This window comes from Heteronotia binoei, chromosome 3 (genome assembly GCF_032191835.1).
Source record: "Heteronotia binoei isolate CCM8104 ecotype False Entrance Well chromosome 3, APGP_CSIRO_Hbin_v1, whole genome shotgun sequence".
Taxonomy (NCBI): Eukaryota; Metazoa; Chordata; class Lepidosauria; order Squamata; family Gekkonidae; genus Heteronotia; species Heteronotia binoei.
This window is the reverse complement of record NC_083225.1, coordinates 170,634,838-170,654,994: the sequence shown is the minus strand read 5'-3', so window position 1 is coordinate 170,654,994 and position 20,157 is coordinate 170,634,838. Positions and strand designations below refer to the sequence as shown.

General features: G+C 41.3%; 1 protein-coding gene across 1 annotated transcript in view; it reads left to right on the top strand.

Annotated features, from left to right (window-relative positions):
* The first annotated feature begins 553 nt into the window (after nucleotides 1-553).
* The window catches only part of DYNC2H1 (dynein cytoplasmic 2 heavy chain 1), a 230,035-nt gene continuing 210,431 nt past the window's right edge, over nucleotides 554-20,157 (top strand). Inside the window, exons 1-13 of the mRNA XM_060234883.1 lie at nucleotides 554-764; nucleotides 4,711-4,881; nucleotides 5,677-5,812; nucleotides 6,444-6,562; nucleotides 8,061-8,205; nucleotides 9,860-10,092; nucleotides 12,632-12,766; nucleotides 12,857-12,970; nucleotides 13,931-14,042; nucleotides 15,591-15,715; nucleotides 17,023-17,198; nucleotides 18,694-18,889; nucleotides 19,777-19,872. Coding sequence (XP_060090866.1) covers nucleotides 570-764; nucleotides 4,711-4,881; nucleotides 5,677-5,812; nucleotides 6,444-6,562; nucleotides 8,061-8,205; nucleotides 9,860-10,092; nucleotides 12,632-12,766; nucleotides 12,857-12,970; nucleotides 13,931-14,042; nucleotides 15,591-15,715; nucleotides 17,023-17,198; nucleotides 18,694-18,889; nucleotides 19,777-19,872 — 1,953 coding nt within the window. The 5' untranslated portion in view covers nucleotides 554-569. The remainder of the gene's footprint in view (nucleotides 765-4,710; nucleotides 4,882-5,676; nucleotides 5,813-6,443; nucleotides 6,563-8,060; nucleotides 8,206-9,859; nucleotides 10,093-12,631; nucleotides 12,767-12,856; nucleotides 12,971-13,930; nucleotides 14,043-15,590; nucleotides 15,716-17,022; nucleotides 17,199-18,693; nucleotides 18,890-19,776; nucleotides 19,873-20,157) is intronic.

Below are 20,157 nucleotides of genomic sequence, written 5' to 3'. Positions count from 1 at the left end.
TAGCGGCGCTTGAAACCAAACCGGATTTACAGTACCATCCTAAAGGAGGTCTATACTGAGATTCCTACTGAGGTTTATTCAATGAAGCCTGTTCCGAGGGAAGTGTTCTCAAGATTGCATAGACAACTACTGCTAATGGAGAGGAGAAAACAGGAGACGTAGGACAGACCGGACAGCGGCAAGCAGCCGAGCTTTTCCTTTGTGGGAAACACAGCACCTCCCTCCCCGGTTGCAATACAATTTGATTGCATAAAACCAGCGGGACAGTTCATTGCCTAGAAGATTGCCTGTCTTACCGATGGAACTAAGGCCAAAGAAAGCGGCGCTCGCTTACTCTACCCTTGAGGGGGCGTGACTGATAGTTCCGCTGGGACGGCGGCCGCCATTTTTCCCGTTACCATAGTAACCGGGCCTGGCAACGCGCGGACGCCGGGCAGCCTCAAGGGTTGCCGTTGGAGAGAACGTAAATGAGCCGCCGCCTTCTCCATCCAGCGGCATGCCGGAGCGCTGTCTTTCCCCTTCCTTCCCTCCCGCAGACTGACTGAGCCTCCTCCTGCGCTGCCGCCGTCATGCCTCTGGACGGGGACGGCGACGAAAGGAAGCTCTTCATTTCGGCCACCGCCGCCAACTACTTCGGCTTGCCGCCGTCGGCCAGCCTCGACGCCCTCTCCGCCAGCCCCGAACTGGCTGATTTCCTGGACGACGGCAACGAGTTTCTCCTCTCGGTTTGGCGCTCGCAAGACCAGCTCGTGGTCTCCAAAAAGGTAACGGACCCGATTCCCCGAGCGGGGTGGGAGGTGGCTCAGTGGGTAGAGCATCTGCGCGGCAAGCAGAAGGTCCCCGGTTCAATCCCCGGCATCTCCAGCTAAAAAGGGTCCAGGCAAATAGGCGTGAAAAACCTCAGCTTGAGACCCTGGGAGAGCCGCTGCCAGTCTGAGAAGACAATACTGACTATGATGGACTTTTGAGGGTCGGATATAAGGCAGCTTCATAGGCTCGACCTAAGCGGAGCAGCGCGTTAATGGAGAGCTCCTCTCACGAGGGCGCGCGGGGCTGCAAGGAGCGCAGTATAGGGAGACCTTAGGAGCATAGGGAGAAATTATCAAAACAAGTTTATAAAAAATGCATTTTGTAATGGTGGTTAAATCTCAAAACAGTACAGGGAAACTGCGTGTAGTTTATTTCTTAATCCTTGTATTCATTTATCCTTATGTTAGAAGTGAAAATGTTAATCCTTTATAATGGGCATACTTTCACTGGGTAACTGAAAATGTTTGTAATGTCTGCTAAGGCTATAGGTAAAACTGCAGGAATATGTGAGCTTTTGAGAATTATAAAATGGCAACACCTTTTTTTAAAAAAAAAATTGCAGGGATCGTGCAGTAGATCCAACTGGTGTACTTTGTGTGGAGGCTGGCAAAAGCTGGGGGACATTATCGAAATAGGGAGAAATTATCAAACAAGTTTATAAGAAATGCGTTTTGTAATGGTGGTTATATCTCAAAACAGTACAGAGGAACCACATGTAGCATATTTCTTAATCCTTCATTCATTTATCCTTATGTTATAAGCGAAAATATTAATTCTGTTTATAATGGACATACTTTGCGTAACTGAAAATGTTTGTAATGTCTGCTAAGGTTATAGGTAAAACTGCAGGAATATGTTTATTTCATTCATTCGATTTATATCCCACCCTACCCCACCGAAGTGGTATGTGAGCTTTTGAGAATTATAAAATGGCAACACCTTTTTTAAAATTGCAGGGATTGTGTGCAATAGATCCAACCTGCATACTTTGTATGGATTGTGCGGAGACCTCGGGGGCTGGCAAAAGCCGGTTGACTTACTTGGGGACGCGTCTTTCGAGGCAGCAGAGGAAGCGAGCCCTGCAAGGCAAAAGTTCACATTGGGTACTTGGTGATGATCTTTCGGCTGCCCCTCGGCTCCTGCTCAGTGTTCCCTCTAAACTGAGTTAGCGTGAGCTGGCTCACAGATTTTTAGCCTCTGGCTCACACGTTTTTGTCTTCGCTCAGGAAAAATGGCCCCAGAACAAACTATGCAGTCACTCATAGCTTTCATACCAGTAGCTCACAAAGTAGAATTTTTGCTCACAAGGCTCTGCAGCTTAGAGGGAGTATCCTGTTTTATTTTGCTGCTGCAGGCTTACAAGGCTTCCTGTCTGAACTAAAGATGCATTTGCCAGGAAGGTCTATTTCTTCTGCCTGCTATAACCTTCAGGTGGTTTCAAAGAGTTAGGATTGCGAGATCCCACCAGCAACCAGGGTGGGAGGCATAGAGGAAAAGGGTTGTCGGATTGGGTTGAAAAACTCCTGGAGATTTGGGGGTGGACAAGGAACTAAGTGGGGTGCAGCGCCATAGAGTCCACCCTCTAAAGCATCCATTTTCTCCAAGGAAACTGAGTTTTGGAGCCTGGAGATGAGTCATAATTCCAGGGGATCCCCAGGTTCCATCTGGAGGCTGGCGTCCCTAGCAGGGTAGCTCTGTTGATCTGCAGTAGAAAAGCTAGATTCAGGTTCCATAGGACCTTAAAGTCCCACAAGATTTTCAGGGTAAGACCTTTCGAGAGGCAAAGCTCCCTTCTCTAGATGCCTTCCTCCAGTATCTGAGGAAGATAGCATACCATGAAAATCTTGTTGATCTCTAAGTTGTCATTGGACTCGAATCTGGTTTCAGGTGGTTTGCCCTACTGGTCTGCAGTAAATACCAAGATTTGAGTCCAGTGGCATAGTAAAGACCAACAAGATTTACAAGGTATGCACTTTCAAGAACTGAAGGGATATTTGACACTCAGAAGCTTATACCCTGAAAATCTTGTGCATCTTTAATATGCCACTGGACTCAAAACTTGCTCTGCTACAAGCTTGCAGTTCCCTTCCCCAGCTCCTTAACAGCATGACACGAGCCAGTATTCAACAAGCCAAGGATGACATTGCTGTGATGAAGAAAAATAAAATAAAATATAACCTGGGGAGGGGGGCATTTCTTGGGTTTTTTTGGATTATTGCAAAGAATTCTGGTAGGACTACATGGACTGTTTTCTGAATGTTTCTGGACAAAGATGATTTTAATCTGATCTCACTTGATTTTTACCCCTTCTTGCTTCTGCGTGTGCCACTGAAGGTTGTAGTTTAACTTGTTTTAAATGCTTGCAGCAAATGGTTTTCTGCTGGTTTCTGCCGATTGGCCATTTAATGTCTGGTTGTTTGCAAAGCTGCTTTTGGGAGCAGTGATTAAAAGTGCAGATTATAACTATTTAAAAAAAAAACGGATAATCGATTTTTGGTACCTTATGTATATGTGTGCAGGTTTAAGATACATTTTACATACAGTAGTTATGCCAGATCCTTGTTTTATAGTTTAAAACTTATTGATGGACCATTAGTGTTCGAAGGGGGGCGCGGAGTGGATCACACAGTTTCCTCACATTAAAGGAGTCCTATGTATACAAGATACCAGTGTTTCTATTAGGAGGTGGAGGAGGAGGTTGGATTTATTCCCCGTCCTTCACTTGGAGTCTCAGAGCAGTTTACAGTCTCCTTTCCCTTCCTCTCCCCACAACACCCTGTGAGGTGGGTGGGGCTGAGAGAGCTCTTTCCAGAATTGCCCTTGAGAGAGCAGCTCTTTCAAGAACTGTGATGACCAAGGTCACCCAGCTGGCTGCATGGGGAGGAGTGGGGAATCAAACCCAGTTCTCCCAGATTAGAGTCCACACACTTAACCCCTGCACCAAACTGGTTCTCATAATTTAATTCAAAGCAATGTACAAGCTACCCTTGTATATAATGTACAATTTTTTCTACATAGTTTTAGATTTTCACTCTGTATTCTCATTGCTCATTTAGAAAAGCCTCTTGACTCCCTGAGGTCTCTATATTGCTTTTTTGTTCCATCTGTGTGAAATTATCTTCCTTCACATACTACCTTAGTCACTCTCTTGTCTGTCGTGATTAAAAAGAGAAGCATATCCTCCCAAGCTTAATTTTTTTCTTTGTTTCTTTTTATAGTCTTGCAATGGTTTTGAATTTTCTCTAGTGTGTTGCCTTGGTGTTTGAATGATTGTTCCCCCATTCTTTCCCCCTCACATGATAGTGTGAACAGGTGGGGAAGAACTTATTTATTGCATTTGTCATTTTAGTGGTTTATGAATATATATATTTGGTACATTTTTATCCAGCCTCCAAAGAGCTCAGGCTGGCGTACATTCCTTTTGTCTCCCCCATTTTATCTTAACAACAACCACCCTGTGAACTGGGTTAGATTGAGTGAAAGTGACTGACTGAAACGCTCATTCATTGAGTTTCATGATACGTAGAGATATGACTTTGATCTCCCCAGGCCTAAACCAGCACTGCAAAATTATGCCAGCAGCTCTCAAACAGCAACACAAGGATGCCCCCCTGCCCCCGCGTTCTCCCTTTCTTTCTCACTGGCAGAATCATGCCGGACAGCACCTTTTTAAAGGGATCAGGGTATACTGTGTATGCCCTGTGGAGGCATCTTCTTTCTACAGCCCAGTCTTGTCCCTGGAAAACTGGGTGGACTCCCTTTTTGTGTTAACTGGCTGTCCTTGCAAAGAATTTGCCAAGTTCTTTGTTTATCCCCATAAAACCTCAGAGATCCCAGTACTCCAGTTTGGGAAACAGTAAGTATGCTAAATCTGAGTATTTGCATTTCCTAATCATACAGATTGAAGCTGGCGATTCAAAAGATAAAATACTGGTATTTTTCAAGTTGCGACCAGATGTTATCACAGAAGATAATCTTCATACCAATATTCTTGTATCATCTATGTTAGATTCTCCTATCAATATGCTTTATCAAGCAGTGCGACAGGTATTTGCACCAATACTATTAAAGGTGAGTAAGTCTCCAAAATACTTCATTAATTTTTAAGGATTTTTTTTTGCGTGTTGGCAACATTCTACAAGTGTACAGTGGTTTTCATTCATTTTAGGTTTTTGCATCAAATTTATAAAGAGTAATAATAGAGTTATAATTTGACATGTTCTGTTATACTATGGTAACCAGTTTTCTGTTTTCATTTTTAAAATAATTTTAATCTTATTTATATTTTAAAATATTTGTAGCAGGCCTTTCCTTCGTGATCCCATGGTGGTTAACCATCATCAAAATTATTTGATCACTTAGGTTGCTTTGTTCCAATCACTGCAAACTTTTTAAAAAGCCTGCTTTGGCTGCAGAGTCGTCTTGAAGTTGGTCCTTTTGAAATTAGAGATAAATATAAGTATTGCTAATGACAGTTTGTGAAACCTATATATTTTAAAAAGTCTGAAAGCCTCTTCTCTATTTTTACACCTTGACAATAAAGTTATCAGATAGCTAGGCCCCCCAAACTTTGGCATGTATCCAGCCACACAGTTCCTTCAGTGGAATAGCACTTTAGTTTGCAAAAGAGGTGGTGACAGTTTATGTTGATTTTCCCTCTCCCACTTTAGACCCCCCCCTTGCCCTGTATGCTCCTTCAGAGGTGACCTCTGCAGACAAAATTTGTATAAGTTGTGTGAAATGCAGCATGAGGGGTAAGCGGGAATGTCCCACTCCTCAAAGTTAGCGGCTGGTGGGATATACGCCATTAATAATAAAATACACAGTTGTAATAGATACTTTACATTATTGTTCACTTTGTTGCAGGATGAGAAATGGAGTAAAGATTTTGATCCCAAACTCCAGAATCTGTTGCGTGAATTAGAGGCAGGTTTGGGTTCTGTTCTGAGAAGAACAGATAATGCTGAAAAAGGAACGAAATACCGGGAAGATGATGTTCAAGGTATATAGCGTTATTATTTATATACAGTGCAATTTAAATTAAAAATAGGTCACAGTTATCTGTCTCACTCAACTTTTTAAATTAAGATTTTTATTGTTTTATCGTAAAAAAGTTAACATAGCACACAAGCCCCATATAGCCAGTCTCCCTTTGTCTTCCCTAATGTGTCCTATTATCCGAGAAGAGAGAAAAGAAAAAAGGTAGGGCAGGAGTGAGAATTTGGAAAGTAAAGTGCAACATTATGGATTCAGTTAAACAGGGAATAAAGCTGAGGAGATATCATTTCTCAGATAGGTACAAGAATTCATGTCAAATGGAGGTGAGGGTTCTGGGAGCTTCTTGCCTGTTATATGCTATTCTGTCTTTTGTATAAAGGTCTAGCATATTGCTTTCTGGGGGAAACCTTGTTGGGGGGGCATAACTTGAATCCCTTCAATCCAATCTAGTCTTCACCAAACTTGGAGAGCAGGTAAAGAAGAGTCAGTCAGCGATCCCCTGTGCGTTTGGTGTCTCTAGCATGTTTTAACTTGTTCAGTGTTTTCTTCAAGTTCAAGATAACTAGGCAACTCTGTATGTTGTGGCTGCTGGATTAAACTCTTCTTTCTTCTCTCTCTGTTTTTTCCCTTCCCAGCAATACTTTCTCCAAATGATGAGTTTCAGTTCTGGACAGAACGTGCACAACATGGAAGCAAACTGTGTAGCAAGGAGAGAGCCTCTCATTTTAAAGAACTATTTGAAGCCATTGCATATGTGCGTAGTTTATTCTGTTTGCAATATTATGCATACCCACATGGTGAAATTTGTGTTCAGACACATCAGAGCATAGGGGGTAGCCAAAGAGCATATGGCTGCTTATGAATGCTCTCCTAATCTGCATAGGTTCTTCCCCCCACAAAGTATCACCCTGTGCCCCATGCCATACTGTTCCAGTGGGTCCTGAAAGCCTCAGAAATGGGTTTTTGAGGAATACAAAGGGCTGCAACAAAAAAAGGAAGTGGGGAATGCCTATGAGCATAGGTATCTGGTTGACCTTAGAGGGACACAGGATGCAGAATTTCCAGAAAGCATTTATGTAATTTGGCAGGGCTCTTCTGTGAACAGAATTCTGCACACGGTAGTCTGCAAGTCAGCCAGCACTCACAGCTCCACATGCCAATTGAGCTTGCATTAGCCGTCTCTGGAAAAGTGAGCTCTACAAACTTGTGCTCTTTACCTTTTTAGAATCAGGGTAATACAGGAGCTCTTGTTCCGTGTCCTGAGATGTTTCACTGCACTATGCTCTTTACTGGTACAGATCTTTACCAGTAGTTTGCTTCAGTGATCCTCTTGAGTCTTTAAGTAAGGGCAATACAGGCAGGGCTTTTTTTGTAGAAAAAGCCCAGCAGGAACTCATTTGCATGTTAGGCCACACCCTCTGACCACCATTGTTTCACACAGGGCTTTTTGTAGAAAAAGCCTAGCAGGAAGTCATCTGCATATTAGACCATACCCCCTGACCAGTCAAAACTGTGTTCCTGTGCGTTCCTGCTCCAAAAAAGCCCTGAATACAGGTAATGAATTCTGGTCAGTGAGTGTTTGACCAGTGGAATTTTTTTTACTCATTGCAGAGGTCAAGTCATTTCAAATATTAAAGGATCCTTAGCATCTGGCTTTATCTCTCCAAATATTTATAAACGAGCAGTGCAGCGTATATTGTTTATATTTCCCACTTGCATCGGTGAGATTGTTTGAAGTGTCCCTCGTAGCTATACATTTTTGGTTGAATGAAGTCTTTGTAATCAGTGATTGTTGGTGAGGTGCTGTGCTGAGAAGTATGAGCCTCCTGCCACCTAATAAACATCAGGATGGAGGAAGAATTCATGCTCTTACTTATGGGACGTTGGGAAGGACACAGGGCTTCTGCGTCAGCACTACACAAGCTTTTAGTCATGGAAAAGTAGACATTGGTATTTCCATAAGAAGGAATGGGGCTTCGTAATGAAGATCTATTAGTACTGTTGTTTCAGGGCTTTTTACAGTTCTGTGTTGAAAGGTTTCTAACACAAATAATTAATATATGACAGTAGAAAGAGTAATTAACTGCAACTAATAAGCAAATAAAATGAAAAGATCCCAAAACATTTAGATTCCAGTTTCTTAAATCAGATATGCTGTTTTTGTAGAAGTGTTCATGAGTGACTGGTTTAAGGATTGTTGCCTTCTCATTGCTGTATGCACCCATGCCTTTAAACATGTGCTTTGCTTATAGGACTATTACAACTTGGACAGCATGTCTTTATTTGAAGTTGTGGATTTAGTGGAGACAACACAAGATACAGTTGATGATGTATGGAGACAAACTGAGCATGAACCTTTCCCACAGCTACGCATGCAAAACTTATTGGATATCTTAGGTAACATTCATGGTGAACAAATGTTTGAAAGGTAGTCTGCTATGTAAAGAGTAGTCATAGTTTAAAATAGTTTAAAATAGCAGTGCTGTCCTAAACAGTGTTACATTTTTCTTAGTCCCGTTGATGTTAATAGGCTTACTCTCAGGAAAAATGTCTGTAGGACTGCAATCATCACTTACAGAGCAGGCTTATATAGAGTTACTTCAGATTTAAGTCTATGGTCTTCAGTGGGCTTAGAGTGAATGGAGAAAGTCTGCTTTCCATATACTTCATTTATGCGTAGTCTTTCTTCACAGTGAGGACTCAACCTGGCTTCCATCATTCTCTTCTCCATTTATCTCCACAACAACTCTGGGAGATAGGTTATGCTGAGAGAGTGTGACTGGCCAAAGGTCACCCAGCAGTCTTCCATTACAGAATGGGGGTTGAACCTGAGTCTCCCAGATCTTAGTCCGACACTGTAATAAAATGTTTAATATCCAAGTGATAGCTAGGATATTGATGGTGTTCCTCACTCCGTTTCAAGATAGTCCTTGGTGCTATATTTATTATTATTGAGAAGTATGCTGCTCTTGAGGGTTCCAAATAAAGCTTGTGTCTACCTGGATGTCATCTTTGCATTCAGACAAACTTTTTTCTTTTGTTAATGTTGGAATCACTTCAGAGTTTCTTGCAGAGAAATTTCCAGCAACTGAATAAAAAATTTAGATTGTAAAAGACTAAAGATGTCCGTGTCAAGCATGCGGTTTCAATGACGAGTCGAAGTTGATACAAAACTACGTTTATTGATAAACTGATACTTTCAGTGTAACAGATTCTTGAGAGTGATGCTGCAAATACATTGATACAATACTTTTAAGGCTTACTTCAAAAGGATTCCAAAAGATGGGAGCGAGGGATAGCTCTCACACATAAACTATCATAAATGTCTACATTCTCATAGCGTTATCAGGACTCTGTCCTTGCTTTCCCCAGATGTGTCGCACTCGCTAACAGGAATGCATGGGAAGGTGCTGATTGCTTCTTCTCAAGTTAGTTTAGTTTCTCTCTACTTCTACTTTGCAAGCAATAAAGCAGGAAGGGGGAGGGGAAAGAATAACAGAGCTAACAGACCTTGGTCCTCCAAGCTACTTCACAGATCAGTGTTATGGAGGACCCTAAAACAATCAATTATCAATGGAATTTTACCATGCTTGACAGTCCGGTCTATAATATATTTAGTACGGCAAACTCAAGATATGAAGTGTGTGTTACGTAGGCCTGTATTATCTATATTCATCTCAGTGTACTCACCAGTCTGAAGGAATGTGCCTGTTCTGTCTCCTTTTTTCCAGTCATTCAGCCGGGACACAATCCTTCCAGTCACCAACAGTGAAAGAGGGCTGTTCATGTCTCTCTGGCCATTTCTTATGGTATATTGCTGTGCCCACATCATTTGTTGGCTTCACTGTACTTTATAGGCTGATTCATGTGAAGATAAGAGTACTTGGGTTGCCCTTTAAAGCAATCAAAACCATTGCATAGAGTCTTTCTCCTTCAGCAGTGCCTTGCTATTCTGTGAAAGCTTAACACTCAGTTTCAGTCAGTGAAGGTTGTGCATTCATCATTTTCTGTGCTGAAATTAATCTGTACGATTTGTGTGTATTTTTTTCAGCTGGCTCTCTTGGAAGATTTGTTCAGAAAAAGTTAGGGACATTAAATCTGTGGGAAGATGCCTTTCACATTGTGAAAGAAAATCTGAAGGCTGGTATCATGATCTGTGAACAATGGGTGATAGCCTGCGATCACCTGACAGGGCAACTGTGGCAACGTTACACCCCACACTTGTGGCGAGATGAGAAATATGTTCCTGAAGCACTAGAGAAACTTGGCAAACGACTTGAGGAGGTATATTTTGCTACATTTTGCACTATTTGGGGTGGAGCGATTGGAGTTTTTAAAATGAAATGTTTTCTCATGGGGAGGGGCTGCAGCTTAATGAAAGATTTTTTTAAAAAAATATATGAGGTTCCATGCTTCTATTTTCTCAGTTGCTAGTTTAAGTCCTTTTGGTAACAGAGCAAGAAAACTAACCACCATAGAGAGCCAGGCTGAATATACAATATAGGACAAGATGATGTGATATGAAGGCAGCTTCATATATTTATATATGGGCAGAATCCAGTGCTGTTGGGAAGGGCAATTGTTCAGTGGTATGGTGTGTACTTTCTCTGTGGACAATCCCACTGCTGGACTCCAGGATCTTCAGCTAAAAGGGAGCACATGTTACAGTGCTGAGAAGGACTCTGAGGCACTGGAAAGCCTGACTTTGTATATGGTTAGGCATTTACCTGCCTCACTGAATTGCATTCAAATTGTATTCTTTTATGGAACTCTCATTCATAGAAAGGAAGAATGCTTAGGAATCATATACCCATAGAATTGGAAAGGACCTCCAGAGCCAATTTCCTGCACAATGCAGGAAATTCACAAATATCCCCCCCCACCCTAAACCCCGCAGCGCCCCCTGCTCCACACCCAGAAGATGGCAAAAAACCTCCAGGATCTCTGGCCAAACTGACCTGGAGAAAATTGCTGCCTGACCCAGGAAGAATCAGCATTGCTCCAGAAAAGGAGAGCCCACCACCTCCTGAGAAAGCCTGTTCCACTGAGGCACCACACTGTCAGGAAGTTATTCCTAATGTTTAGCTGAAAACTCTTTGGATTCAATTTCAACCTGTTGGTTCTGGTCTAACCTTTTGGAGCCGCAGAAAATAACTCTGCACCATCTTTTATATGACAGCCTTTCAAGTACTTGAAGATGGTGATCCTATCATCTCTCAGTCGTCTCCTCTCCAGGCTAAACATACGTGGCTCCTTCAGCCTTTCCTCATAGGACTTGGTCTCCAGACCCCTCACCATCTTTGTTGCCCTCCTCTGGGCATGTTCCAGCTTGTCTATATCCTTCTTAAATTGTGGCGCCTCAAACTAAACACAATACTCTAGGTGAGGTCTAACCAGAGGAGAGTAAAGCGATGCCATTACTTCACATGATCAGGTCACTATACTTCTGTTGATACAGCCCAAAATTGCATTTGCCTTTTTAACTACTGCATCACACTGCTGACTCTTGTTCAGTGTATGGTTCGCTAAGACCCCTAGATCCTTTTTGCATGTACTATTATGGAGACAAGTCTCCCCAATCCCATAACTATGCATTTGATTTTTTTTCTACCTAAATGCAGATACATTTGTCCCTGTTAAAATTCATTTTATTTGTTTTAGCCCAGTTTTCCAGCTTGTCAAGATCATCCTGTATTCTGACTCTGTCTTCTACCATATTTGCTATCCCTTCCAATTTAGTATCATCTGCAAATATAATAAGCATTTCATCTATTCCTTCATTCAAATGATTTATAAAGATGAACAAAACAGGCCCCACATCAGATCCTTGAGGCACTCCAGTTGTCACTCCCCTCCAAGAGGATGAGGAACCATTCCCAAGCACTGGCTGGGTGTGATCTGTCAGCCAGTTACAGATCCACCTAACAGTAACAGAATGCAAGCCACAGCTTACCAACGTCAACAAGAATAGTATAAGGGAACCATATAAAAAGCCATACTGAAATAAAGGTAAACCATATTTGCAGCATTCCCCTGATCCAGAAAGGTAGTAACTTTTTCAGAAAAAGAGATAAGGCTGGTCTCACATGACGTGTTCTTGAGAAAACCCTCTTAGTGATCGCAGACATTGTTTCTAAATGTTCCAGGAGTGACTGTTTGCTAAACCTCCAGTAGACATCAAGCTGACAGGTCAGTAGTTACCCGGATCCTCTTTTTTCCCCTTCTTGAAAATGGGGACAACATCTGCCCTGCAGTCTTCTGGCACCTCACCTGTTTTTCAAAATAAATAAATAAAAAAGAATGGACAGAGGCGCTTAAATTACATCCCCTTTTGTATACATTCCTGTGAAATGCAGTTTAGGGTGCATGCATTTATAGGGAATTCTCATAGGCTCAAGTTATGTTTTTGAACGTTACTTAAGTTGTTACAATAGTATGCAATCATGTAATACCTTAACCATAAGAATTAGTTATATTTGAGTTATAATGGTCTCCAGGGGTTGTTTGTAGAAAAATAGGTGGTGGAGCTCATCCAGGGATTGTTATGCAGCTGCATCTACTATTCAATGGACAAGGTGTGGAGGAGGAGGGGGAACTGTCAGAAATGTTCAGGAGCTATGCTCCTGTGAGCTCCTGCTGAATTCAAGGCCTGATGGTCTCTGTGTTAATTTATTTTATAAAGGATGAAGATACTTTTCATTGGATCTTACATCTGTTGAAGCTTTTTCTTACTGTTTTGGATAGAATGGTCCCTGCATCTCTCTGACTGTTCATAATATTTGATGCTGTTAGAAATTGCCCAAATAATGTGCTTCTCTTGCAGGTGCTAACTATTCGAACCCTCCATGAGAAACTTACCTATTTCTTGCCAACTGGTGAACAGCAAGCATTGCACCTTGCTCAGGTGTTTGAGCCCTTTGCTGGTTTGAATCCTGTACACTATAATCCTTACACTGAGGTATAGCGTTCGTATCTTCTAAAAATTGCATGCTTGCTCTGTTGAGGCTTGATGTTTGAATTTTGATTAAAGTATTCCTGTCGCTCCTAGCCTTTGTGGAAAGCAGCAGTATGTCAATACGAAAGAATTATTGCTCCAGCAGAGCAGAAGATAGCAAGTAAACTGAAGAGGTTTCTTTCAGAAATTCAAGACAGTCCACAGCAGGTAAACTGTTTATTTTAAATAATCTGATGGTTTTATTGGGAGCATGTCGAAGAAATAGTGCATAGTCCAACTTCTAGTTCTGTGATTCTGGGTTGTGTGACAGGGCTTGCCTATTTTAAGAGGGGTAAAGCATGCTGGGAAAAACTATGCAGTAATGTTGGAAACCTCCTCCAGACTAGGGAGGCACTGTGTCGTATTGATTTTTGGCACCCACCTCCAGTATGTGGGTGGCATCAGTCCAAGCTAACTAACACCACATTTCCTCATTGTTTCAGGAGCCAGTTGATTATTATAGATAGATTAAAGTGTAAGTGCACCCCCACTTTTAATCCAGTAAAATGCAGAGCCTCAGGTCTTAGAGGCATTGCCATAACCAATCTGCAAATGTTAAAAACCTGCCTGAGGCTGGAAACAAAGCTTCAGAGCTTTTGAGGATGGCTAATGGAGAGCCTTGAAGGGCTCTGTGGTGCAGAGTGGTAAGCTGCAGTACTGCAGTCCAAGCTCTGCTCACAACCTGAGTTTGATCCTGGTGGAAGCTGGGTTCAGGTAGCCAGCTCAAGGATGACTCAGCCTTCCATCCTTCCGAAGTTTGTAAAATGAGTGCCCAGCTTGCTGGGGGTAAAGTGTAAATGACTGGGGAAGGCAATAGCAAACCATCCTATAAAAAGTCTGCCATGAAAACGTTCTGAAACTGACATCACTCCAGAGTCGGAAACGACTGGTGCTTGCACAGGGGATTACCTTTACCTTTTTAATGGAGAGTCTGTTGACCTGCCTTGGCTTTTCTCTGTGTCCTAATCATCTGTCGCTGTATGCCTGGCATTCTTTGTCTAGATAGGATTTGCTTTGTCAAAATTCTCCAGTTATTGTGTTAGAATAAATGATTGCACCTTTCCAGTAAAAACAATACAAAAAGCAGTTGCACGTTGCTTAGAAGAACATGTCTTATTTTATTTTCAGCTTCTTCAGGCATTTCAGAAATACAAGGAACTAGTGAAACGCCCAAGCATTAGCAAAGAATTGCTTTTAGAAAGAGAAACTTTGTTGGTGAAACTTCAAGATTCAGTCAAAGGTAACTGTGTATGAAAGAGAATTGCTGCAAGGATTGCAGTTATTTTGCTTGCCTGGTGCACAAGGCCTTAAAGTCAAGTTGGGCCTATTAATTTCTGTAATGTTTTATCTCGTTTTTCTTCTTTTGTCACAAGCCCTTCATAGGGGTAAGCCTAATTTGTAGGAAATTGAGGATGTCCTGAGTCAGCATGAAATATCTTTTGCTAAAGCAGCAAAATTAAGTTGTATGTATTGCTTTTTGCATTTGTGTGGGTGGCAACACAGTCACTGTTGTTCCTCATTTTCCCATCTGTCTCCAAAGATAGGATCTTTCCCTTTCCTTTTAAAAAAATGTTCTTTATGAACTGTTCTGTATTTCCTAAAGGTGTTCACTGAGTGACTAAGAAGGCCTTGGATCAGTTTAATTTTAGGTTGCTGTGCCCAGACTTCCATTCCTCCAAACTAAAAGTACAGTTTTAAGCAGAGTTACATGCTTATGCTTGACTTCAGTGGACTTAGAGGAGTGTGCCTCTGCTTAAGATGGCACTGTAGCACTGTTATCCTATGTGGAGTTATTGTGGTCTAATAGCGTAGTCCTGAGCAGATCTACTTGGAATCCTTCTGACAGCTACGTGGTGGGGCTTACTTCCAGGGAAATGTTCTTAGGATTGCACAGATAGCCTGCTGAAATATATGGCTTGAGACCAAAATAGCTCTGCATAGGATGTCATGGTATTGAGGAAGATTCTTGGAGTTTAAGAAGGTCATATTTTCCCCCAGCACATTGGGTGGCACTCTCAGTTTTTATGTGTGTGTGTGTGCAAATCTAAGCCTGGAAACCTGAAAGGAAATCAGCAAATGGTTTTTATAGGCAGTAGAAATTATGTCCCTTTGCTTACATAGGACTCATCCGTATTTGAGAGACAGCCCGTTTCATATATTGTTTTTCTTTCCTTTGGGCAGAAAGCATTTGCGAGAGAGGTTAGCTATGGCAAAAAAATTGCCATACTGCATGCTTCTTCAATTCCAGGTGGTTTTAAACAGTCAAGGAAAAAAAATCCCAAATTCTTTTCCTGAGCAAGCTGATAACTGAGATCCAGGCAGACAATGCTTGAGTGTCCTCAGTTGGCTGCTGCCATCATAATACTTAGCATTTGTATAGTACTTCCTTGTACAAAGTGCTTAGTGTACATGATTTGTTCTAATCCTCAAAGTAACCCTATAAGGTAAATGAATTGTAGGTGAGGAAATGAGATATGGTGAGTTTCCTGAGGCTACTGTGAACCCATGATAGTGGCAGAATTTGAATTGGGGCTTTTCTGTTTCTTAGCCTTGTCTCTTAGCTATTACAGCTTCATGTATCGTTCAGACTTTTTTTTTTTTAAAAGAAATATGCATTTTCTAATACTTTTGGGTACATTTAGTGGAATCCAGAATATTAAACAGGTACCATGGAATTTTTTTAACAGTAATCAGATTTCAGCCTTGTTACGTTGGGCATTTGAAGAGTTCCAGTGGGGCCAGGGTGCCTGTAAAATTTTTTAACAGATTGTTTGATGCTGTTACACAGATTATCGAACAGACTTTGAGGCAAGATGCCATGGTGTTCCTGGGGATGTTTCTGGGCCACTGGCAGGCAAAAACCTTTCTGAAGTTGTGAATAATATTGTTTGGGTACGCCAGCTGGAATTAAAGGTACCTGTTCTCATGCTGGATGTAATGTATAAGTAAACAGGGTATCATATATTCATGTGTTCATGCTTAATATAATATATAAGTACATAGCGTATCATTTATGTCTAATTTGCCAATTGCCAGAGTTTTCCTGAAAAGGAACTCTGTGTCTGCAGTCTTACAGTTAAGTTGCTAAAGTAAATTCTGTTGAAGAAAAGGTGTGCAGTGCAAATGGAGCAGAGCAGCTCTCATGAGGCTTTATAACAATCCTCCCTTTCCAATGTAAACTGCATATGCTTTTGCAAACCACTTTGTCCAGTAGGGTCATTCAGCCTTATCTGAAACCCTCTTGTATCTTCCCAGCAACATCCTGCTAGCAGCTCTTCTCCTTGTTCCCACACTCAACTCTGTTTCAGCTTCAGCTGTGAGGAGCCTGTGTATGGGTGGAGTTGGGGATCTGGGGAAGGCCTGGCAACAGGATTCTTCCAGTGAGATACAGGAAGACTTTAGATGCTTTTGAATGACCTCATTGGGTCAAAGAACACTTGGGAAAATGTGCAGAAGTAGCTTGTGAGGATGTGGTATCTGTGCTATAGTAGCTCCCACAGTGTAGTCCATGCCTTGTGTTCCATGAGCACAGGTAGTGCTGTACCCGGTGGGAGTTAAGCAAATTAAATATATACTGCTTGCCACCTGCGATGCTACTGTTATTTTCACTTTTGATGTCTGGAGCCTTGACTACTTTTATTTTTAAACAAAAGCTTTGGTTCTTTCGTTTTAAATTATTCCGATTGATTGCTATTGCGGCTTTTAAAAAAATCCGCTCTTGTAAGGAACAGTACAGCCGAGGCTGTGCGTGTGAAAATTCATGGGCACGACCTTTTTTTGTTGAGGGGGTGGGGGCAATGCAGGGCATGCTCAGTATCATGTAGTACATCAGAAGGATTTTGTTAGCAGAATGGCATCGGGGAGGGATGGAGAATGAAGTAGCGAAGGAGCAGATTGTGTCCAGAGTGTTTGTTCGTATGTTGTTAATCAGAACACCTCCCTCCTGTGGTTAGTATTTTCACTCTTAACTATTAAAAAAGTACATCTGAATTAACTAAAAATTCTGTGAAAGAACATTTGTAGTACAGCATAGAATGGAGGAGGCACGGGTCTTTTTAGGGGAACATGCTTGTTTTTAGAAATTGTTACTGTCTTTTTTTGTGTGTGGAAGTGTGAGCAATTTAGGCTAGGCAGATGTTGATACCTTGTCCTTTATACCTTGGTTTCTAGGAGAAAAACTTAATATCCAGATATTAAACCTTGCATCTTTTTATACGTAGGTGGATGATGCCGTTAAGATTGGAGAGGCGCTTCTTTCGGATTTGCCTGGATTTCGAAACTTCCGGCGAACTGCAGATGATCTTCTGGAACAGTTCAAAGTATATGAACAAGAACAATTTGATGATTGGTCCAGGGACATTCAGGCAGGTTTGTCAAATCCAAAGTCTGGGCTTTGGTAAGTAAAAAAAATACTTGGTTGGATTCAAATAACATTAGAAATCTGTAGTGACACAATTTAGCTGACAAGCAACTTGTTTTGTAGAACTAGCATGCCTCCAGAGCATGAAACTGCCCAGTTATGACCATAAGTTTTGTACAGAAGTTGGTACAGAGCTAGTACTAACTGTCGGCTTACTATAAGTTACATTTTGAATGTAAATTACGTACATGAAAAAATTTTGTTTGGTTCTGCTTTTCTGTTGTTAAGGTCATAGTTGACACAGAGATTGTATATGGCAGCCTTGTCATCAAATGAGCCTTAAGAGCAGTAGCATGTATGAAGGATATGACAGGTGTGCCTCATTGCTCTCAGTGTAGCATGAGTTTGAGGGTCCCATTTATTTTGCAAGCAGGCCCATTTCTACAGTAAGGCTGGGTGAAAATCTCTCTTCCAGCAGCAGATTGGAGGGAACAGTGAACTGAGGGAAGCATTACTGCTGTCTTGTGACAACCAGCAAAGAAAGAAAAGCTAGTGTGGTACAGTAGAGCGGTGCAAGACTTTTTAAAAATTTTAAAGGGACTGCAGTAGAAGCCTGACAAACAGCTGAGAGGAGGGAGTAATCCGCTCCTGAGCCTCCACTGTTTTCAGATCTATGCAGTAATTTCTGAATATATCCAGGATTTTGGGGGGAATATTTTTTTTGTTTTCACAAGAAACCCAGATATATTTGGGATGCCAAAATCTATCAAAAAAGTACCAGTAAGGTTTGTTTCAGGTAGATTTTTCAGCTCGAGTAGATCTGAAAGCACACCCCCTATGGTATAGTGTTGGACTAGGACCTCAGGGACCTCATTGCAGATCCTTGCTTAGGAGTCTAAGCTCCACGGGCGACCTTAGGCTCATCACTTTCTCACAATCTAGTTTGCCTCCTTCTTGTAAAGGTCATGTGGAAAAGAGGAGAAGCATGTATACTACCCTGAACTCTTTGGAGGAAGGGCATGACAAAAATATGAGGGACAGCTGGAAGGAACGAGTTGAGTAGGTCTTTCGCCTCCTCCTTAAGAGAACAATCTGCGAAACACAGCAAGTGTGATATGGAGTTCATTCCTCCTAACAGATGAAGCAGAAGTGTTTCCTTCATAGTGTCATCCAGTGTGAGAAGGAGCAGTAGTTGCCCTTTTATGTCCACTGTTTGGCAATCTGCAGCTGCCACCACCTCCTTCTCTGGTGGGAAAAGGTCTACAAAGTACTCTGAAACCTTCCTGGGTGTCCTTTGCTGAGCATCTTATTTTATGCAGGGTGCTTTTGAAAGCTTCATCCTCAGAGGACGTGGTGGTTGAGATTTGGGCCAGCTCACTTTCATGCTTACGTGGTAGTTCTAGTATAGAATGGAAAGTGAAGAAGTCTCTTGGAGACAAATGCCAGTTGGTAATTGGCAGTTCAGTGTACATACCATAAAATTCTAAATTAAGAAACATATTGGCTAATAATTTACTATTTTTTTGCTTAGTATACAGGCTAGCAGCCTAGTTATGGAACTGGATCTTTCTGATGGAGCATTAAAAATACATTATTCAGATCGTTTGGTGATCCTCATAAGAGAAGTGCGGCAGCTTTCAGCACTTGGCTTTGTTATTCCTGCCAAAATACAGCAAGCTTCAAACATTGCACAAAAATTCTTCAAGCAAGCGGTTATTCTCAAACAGGTGACAGAACCTGCAATTTATGCTATTAGAACATAAAGAAATGCCCTACTGTATCAGACCAGTGGTCCATTTAGGTAATTCAGCATCCTGTTTCGCATTGTGGCCAATCAGTTCCTCTGGACAGCCAACAACAGGGCATAGAGACCAAAGTCTTCCCCTGAAGTTGTCTCCTGGCTCTGGGATTCAGAGGCTTTAATGCCTCTGAATGTGGGGGTTCCCCTCAGTCACCAGGGCTAGTAGCCATTAGACTTGAACCCCATGAACTTTTTAAATCCACTTTTAAAGCTTTTTATTCCTGTGGCTATCGCAACATCCTCTGGCAGCAAATTCCACATTTTAATAACTTTCTCTATAAAGTATTTCCTTTTGTCCATCCTGAACCTTCTACCCATAGCTTCATTGGATGCCTTCCCCTCAAGTTTTCGTATTTTGGGAGATGGAGAAAAATCTACTGCCCATCAACTTTTGTTGGGTTTAACCATACAGAATGCTGTCAATAGGATGGCAGCTGTTTTCATTATTGCACTGATTTTTTTGTTGTTCTCATTTGTAACTTTTTGTTGCAAATTATACTGTTGATTTTATTTTTTTGCTATTGATTTCTGTGTTTTTATAGTTGAATCTGTTGAATTTTGTTGTCCTGAGTTTTAATTTTCTTGTGCATATCTGACTGCTGTTTGGATACTGTTTGTTTTTTTGCTTTTATTACTGTTTTTCATTATGATGGGGGGAATTTACCTTGAGTGCCTGTTACCTGTTACAATACCACTGTACATTAATATTAATTACCACTGTTACAAAGGACAGAGGGCTTAATAACTAAAGCAAAGTAAATGAAAATATAGAGCTTGTGCAAAATGAGCCTAATCTCTCTTTTGCTTTTATAGGTGGCTCATTTTTACAACTCAATTGATCAACAGATGATTCCAAGCCAGAAACCAATGATGCTGCAGTCGGCCTTAGCATTTGAACAGATAATTAAAGTAATTTTTTTTGTTGAATTAATACTTTTTTACTCCCTTCAAGATGCATTATTTTTTACATTTTTCCTTTCTGCTGTATGCCTGTCTGTAACTATTGACTAATGGAGTTGATTACATCACATTTTGTCCAAAGTAGTTTTCTAAACTAAACCTGTTTTTTTTTGCGCTTTTGAAATTGATTTATTTTGTTCACCTTAGACACAAGGAAGCAAATAGATTGTTTTGTTACACTGATTACATTATGCTGAAACATAAGCACATACAACTTTTTGCTAACGGAAGAAA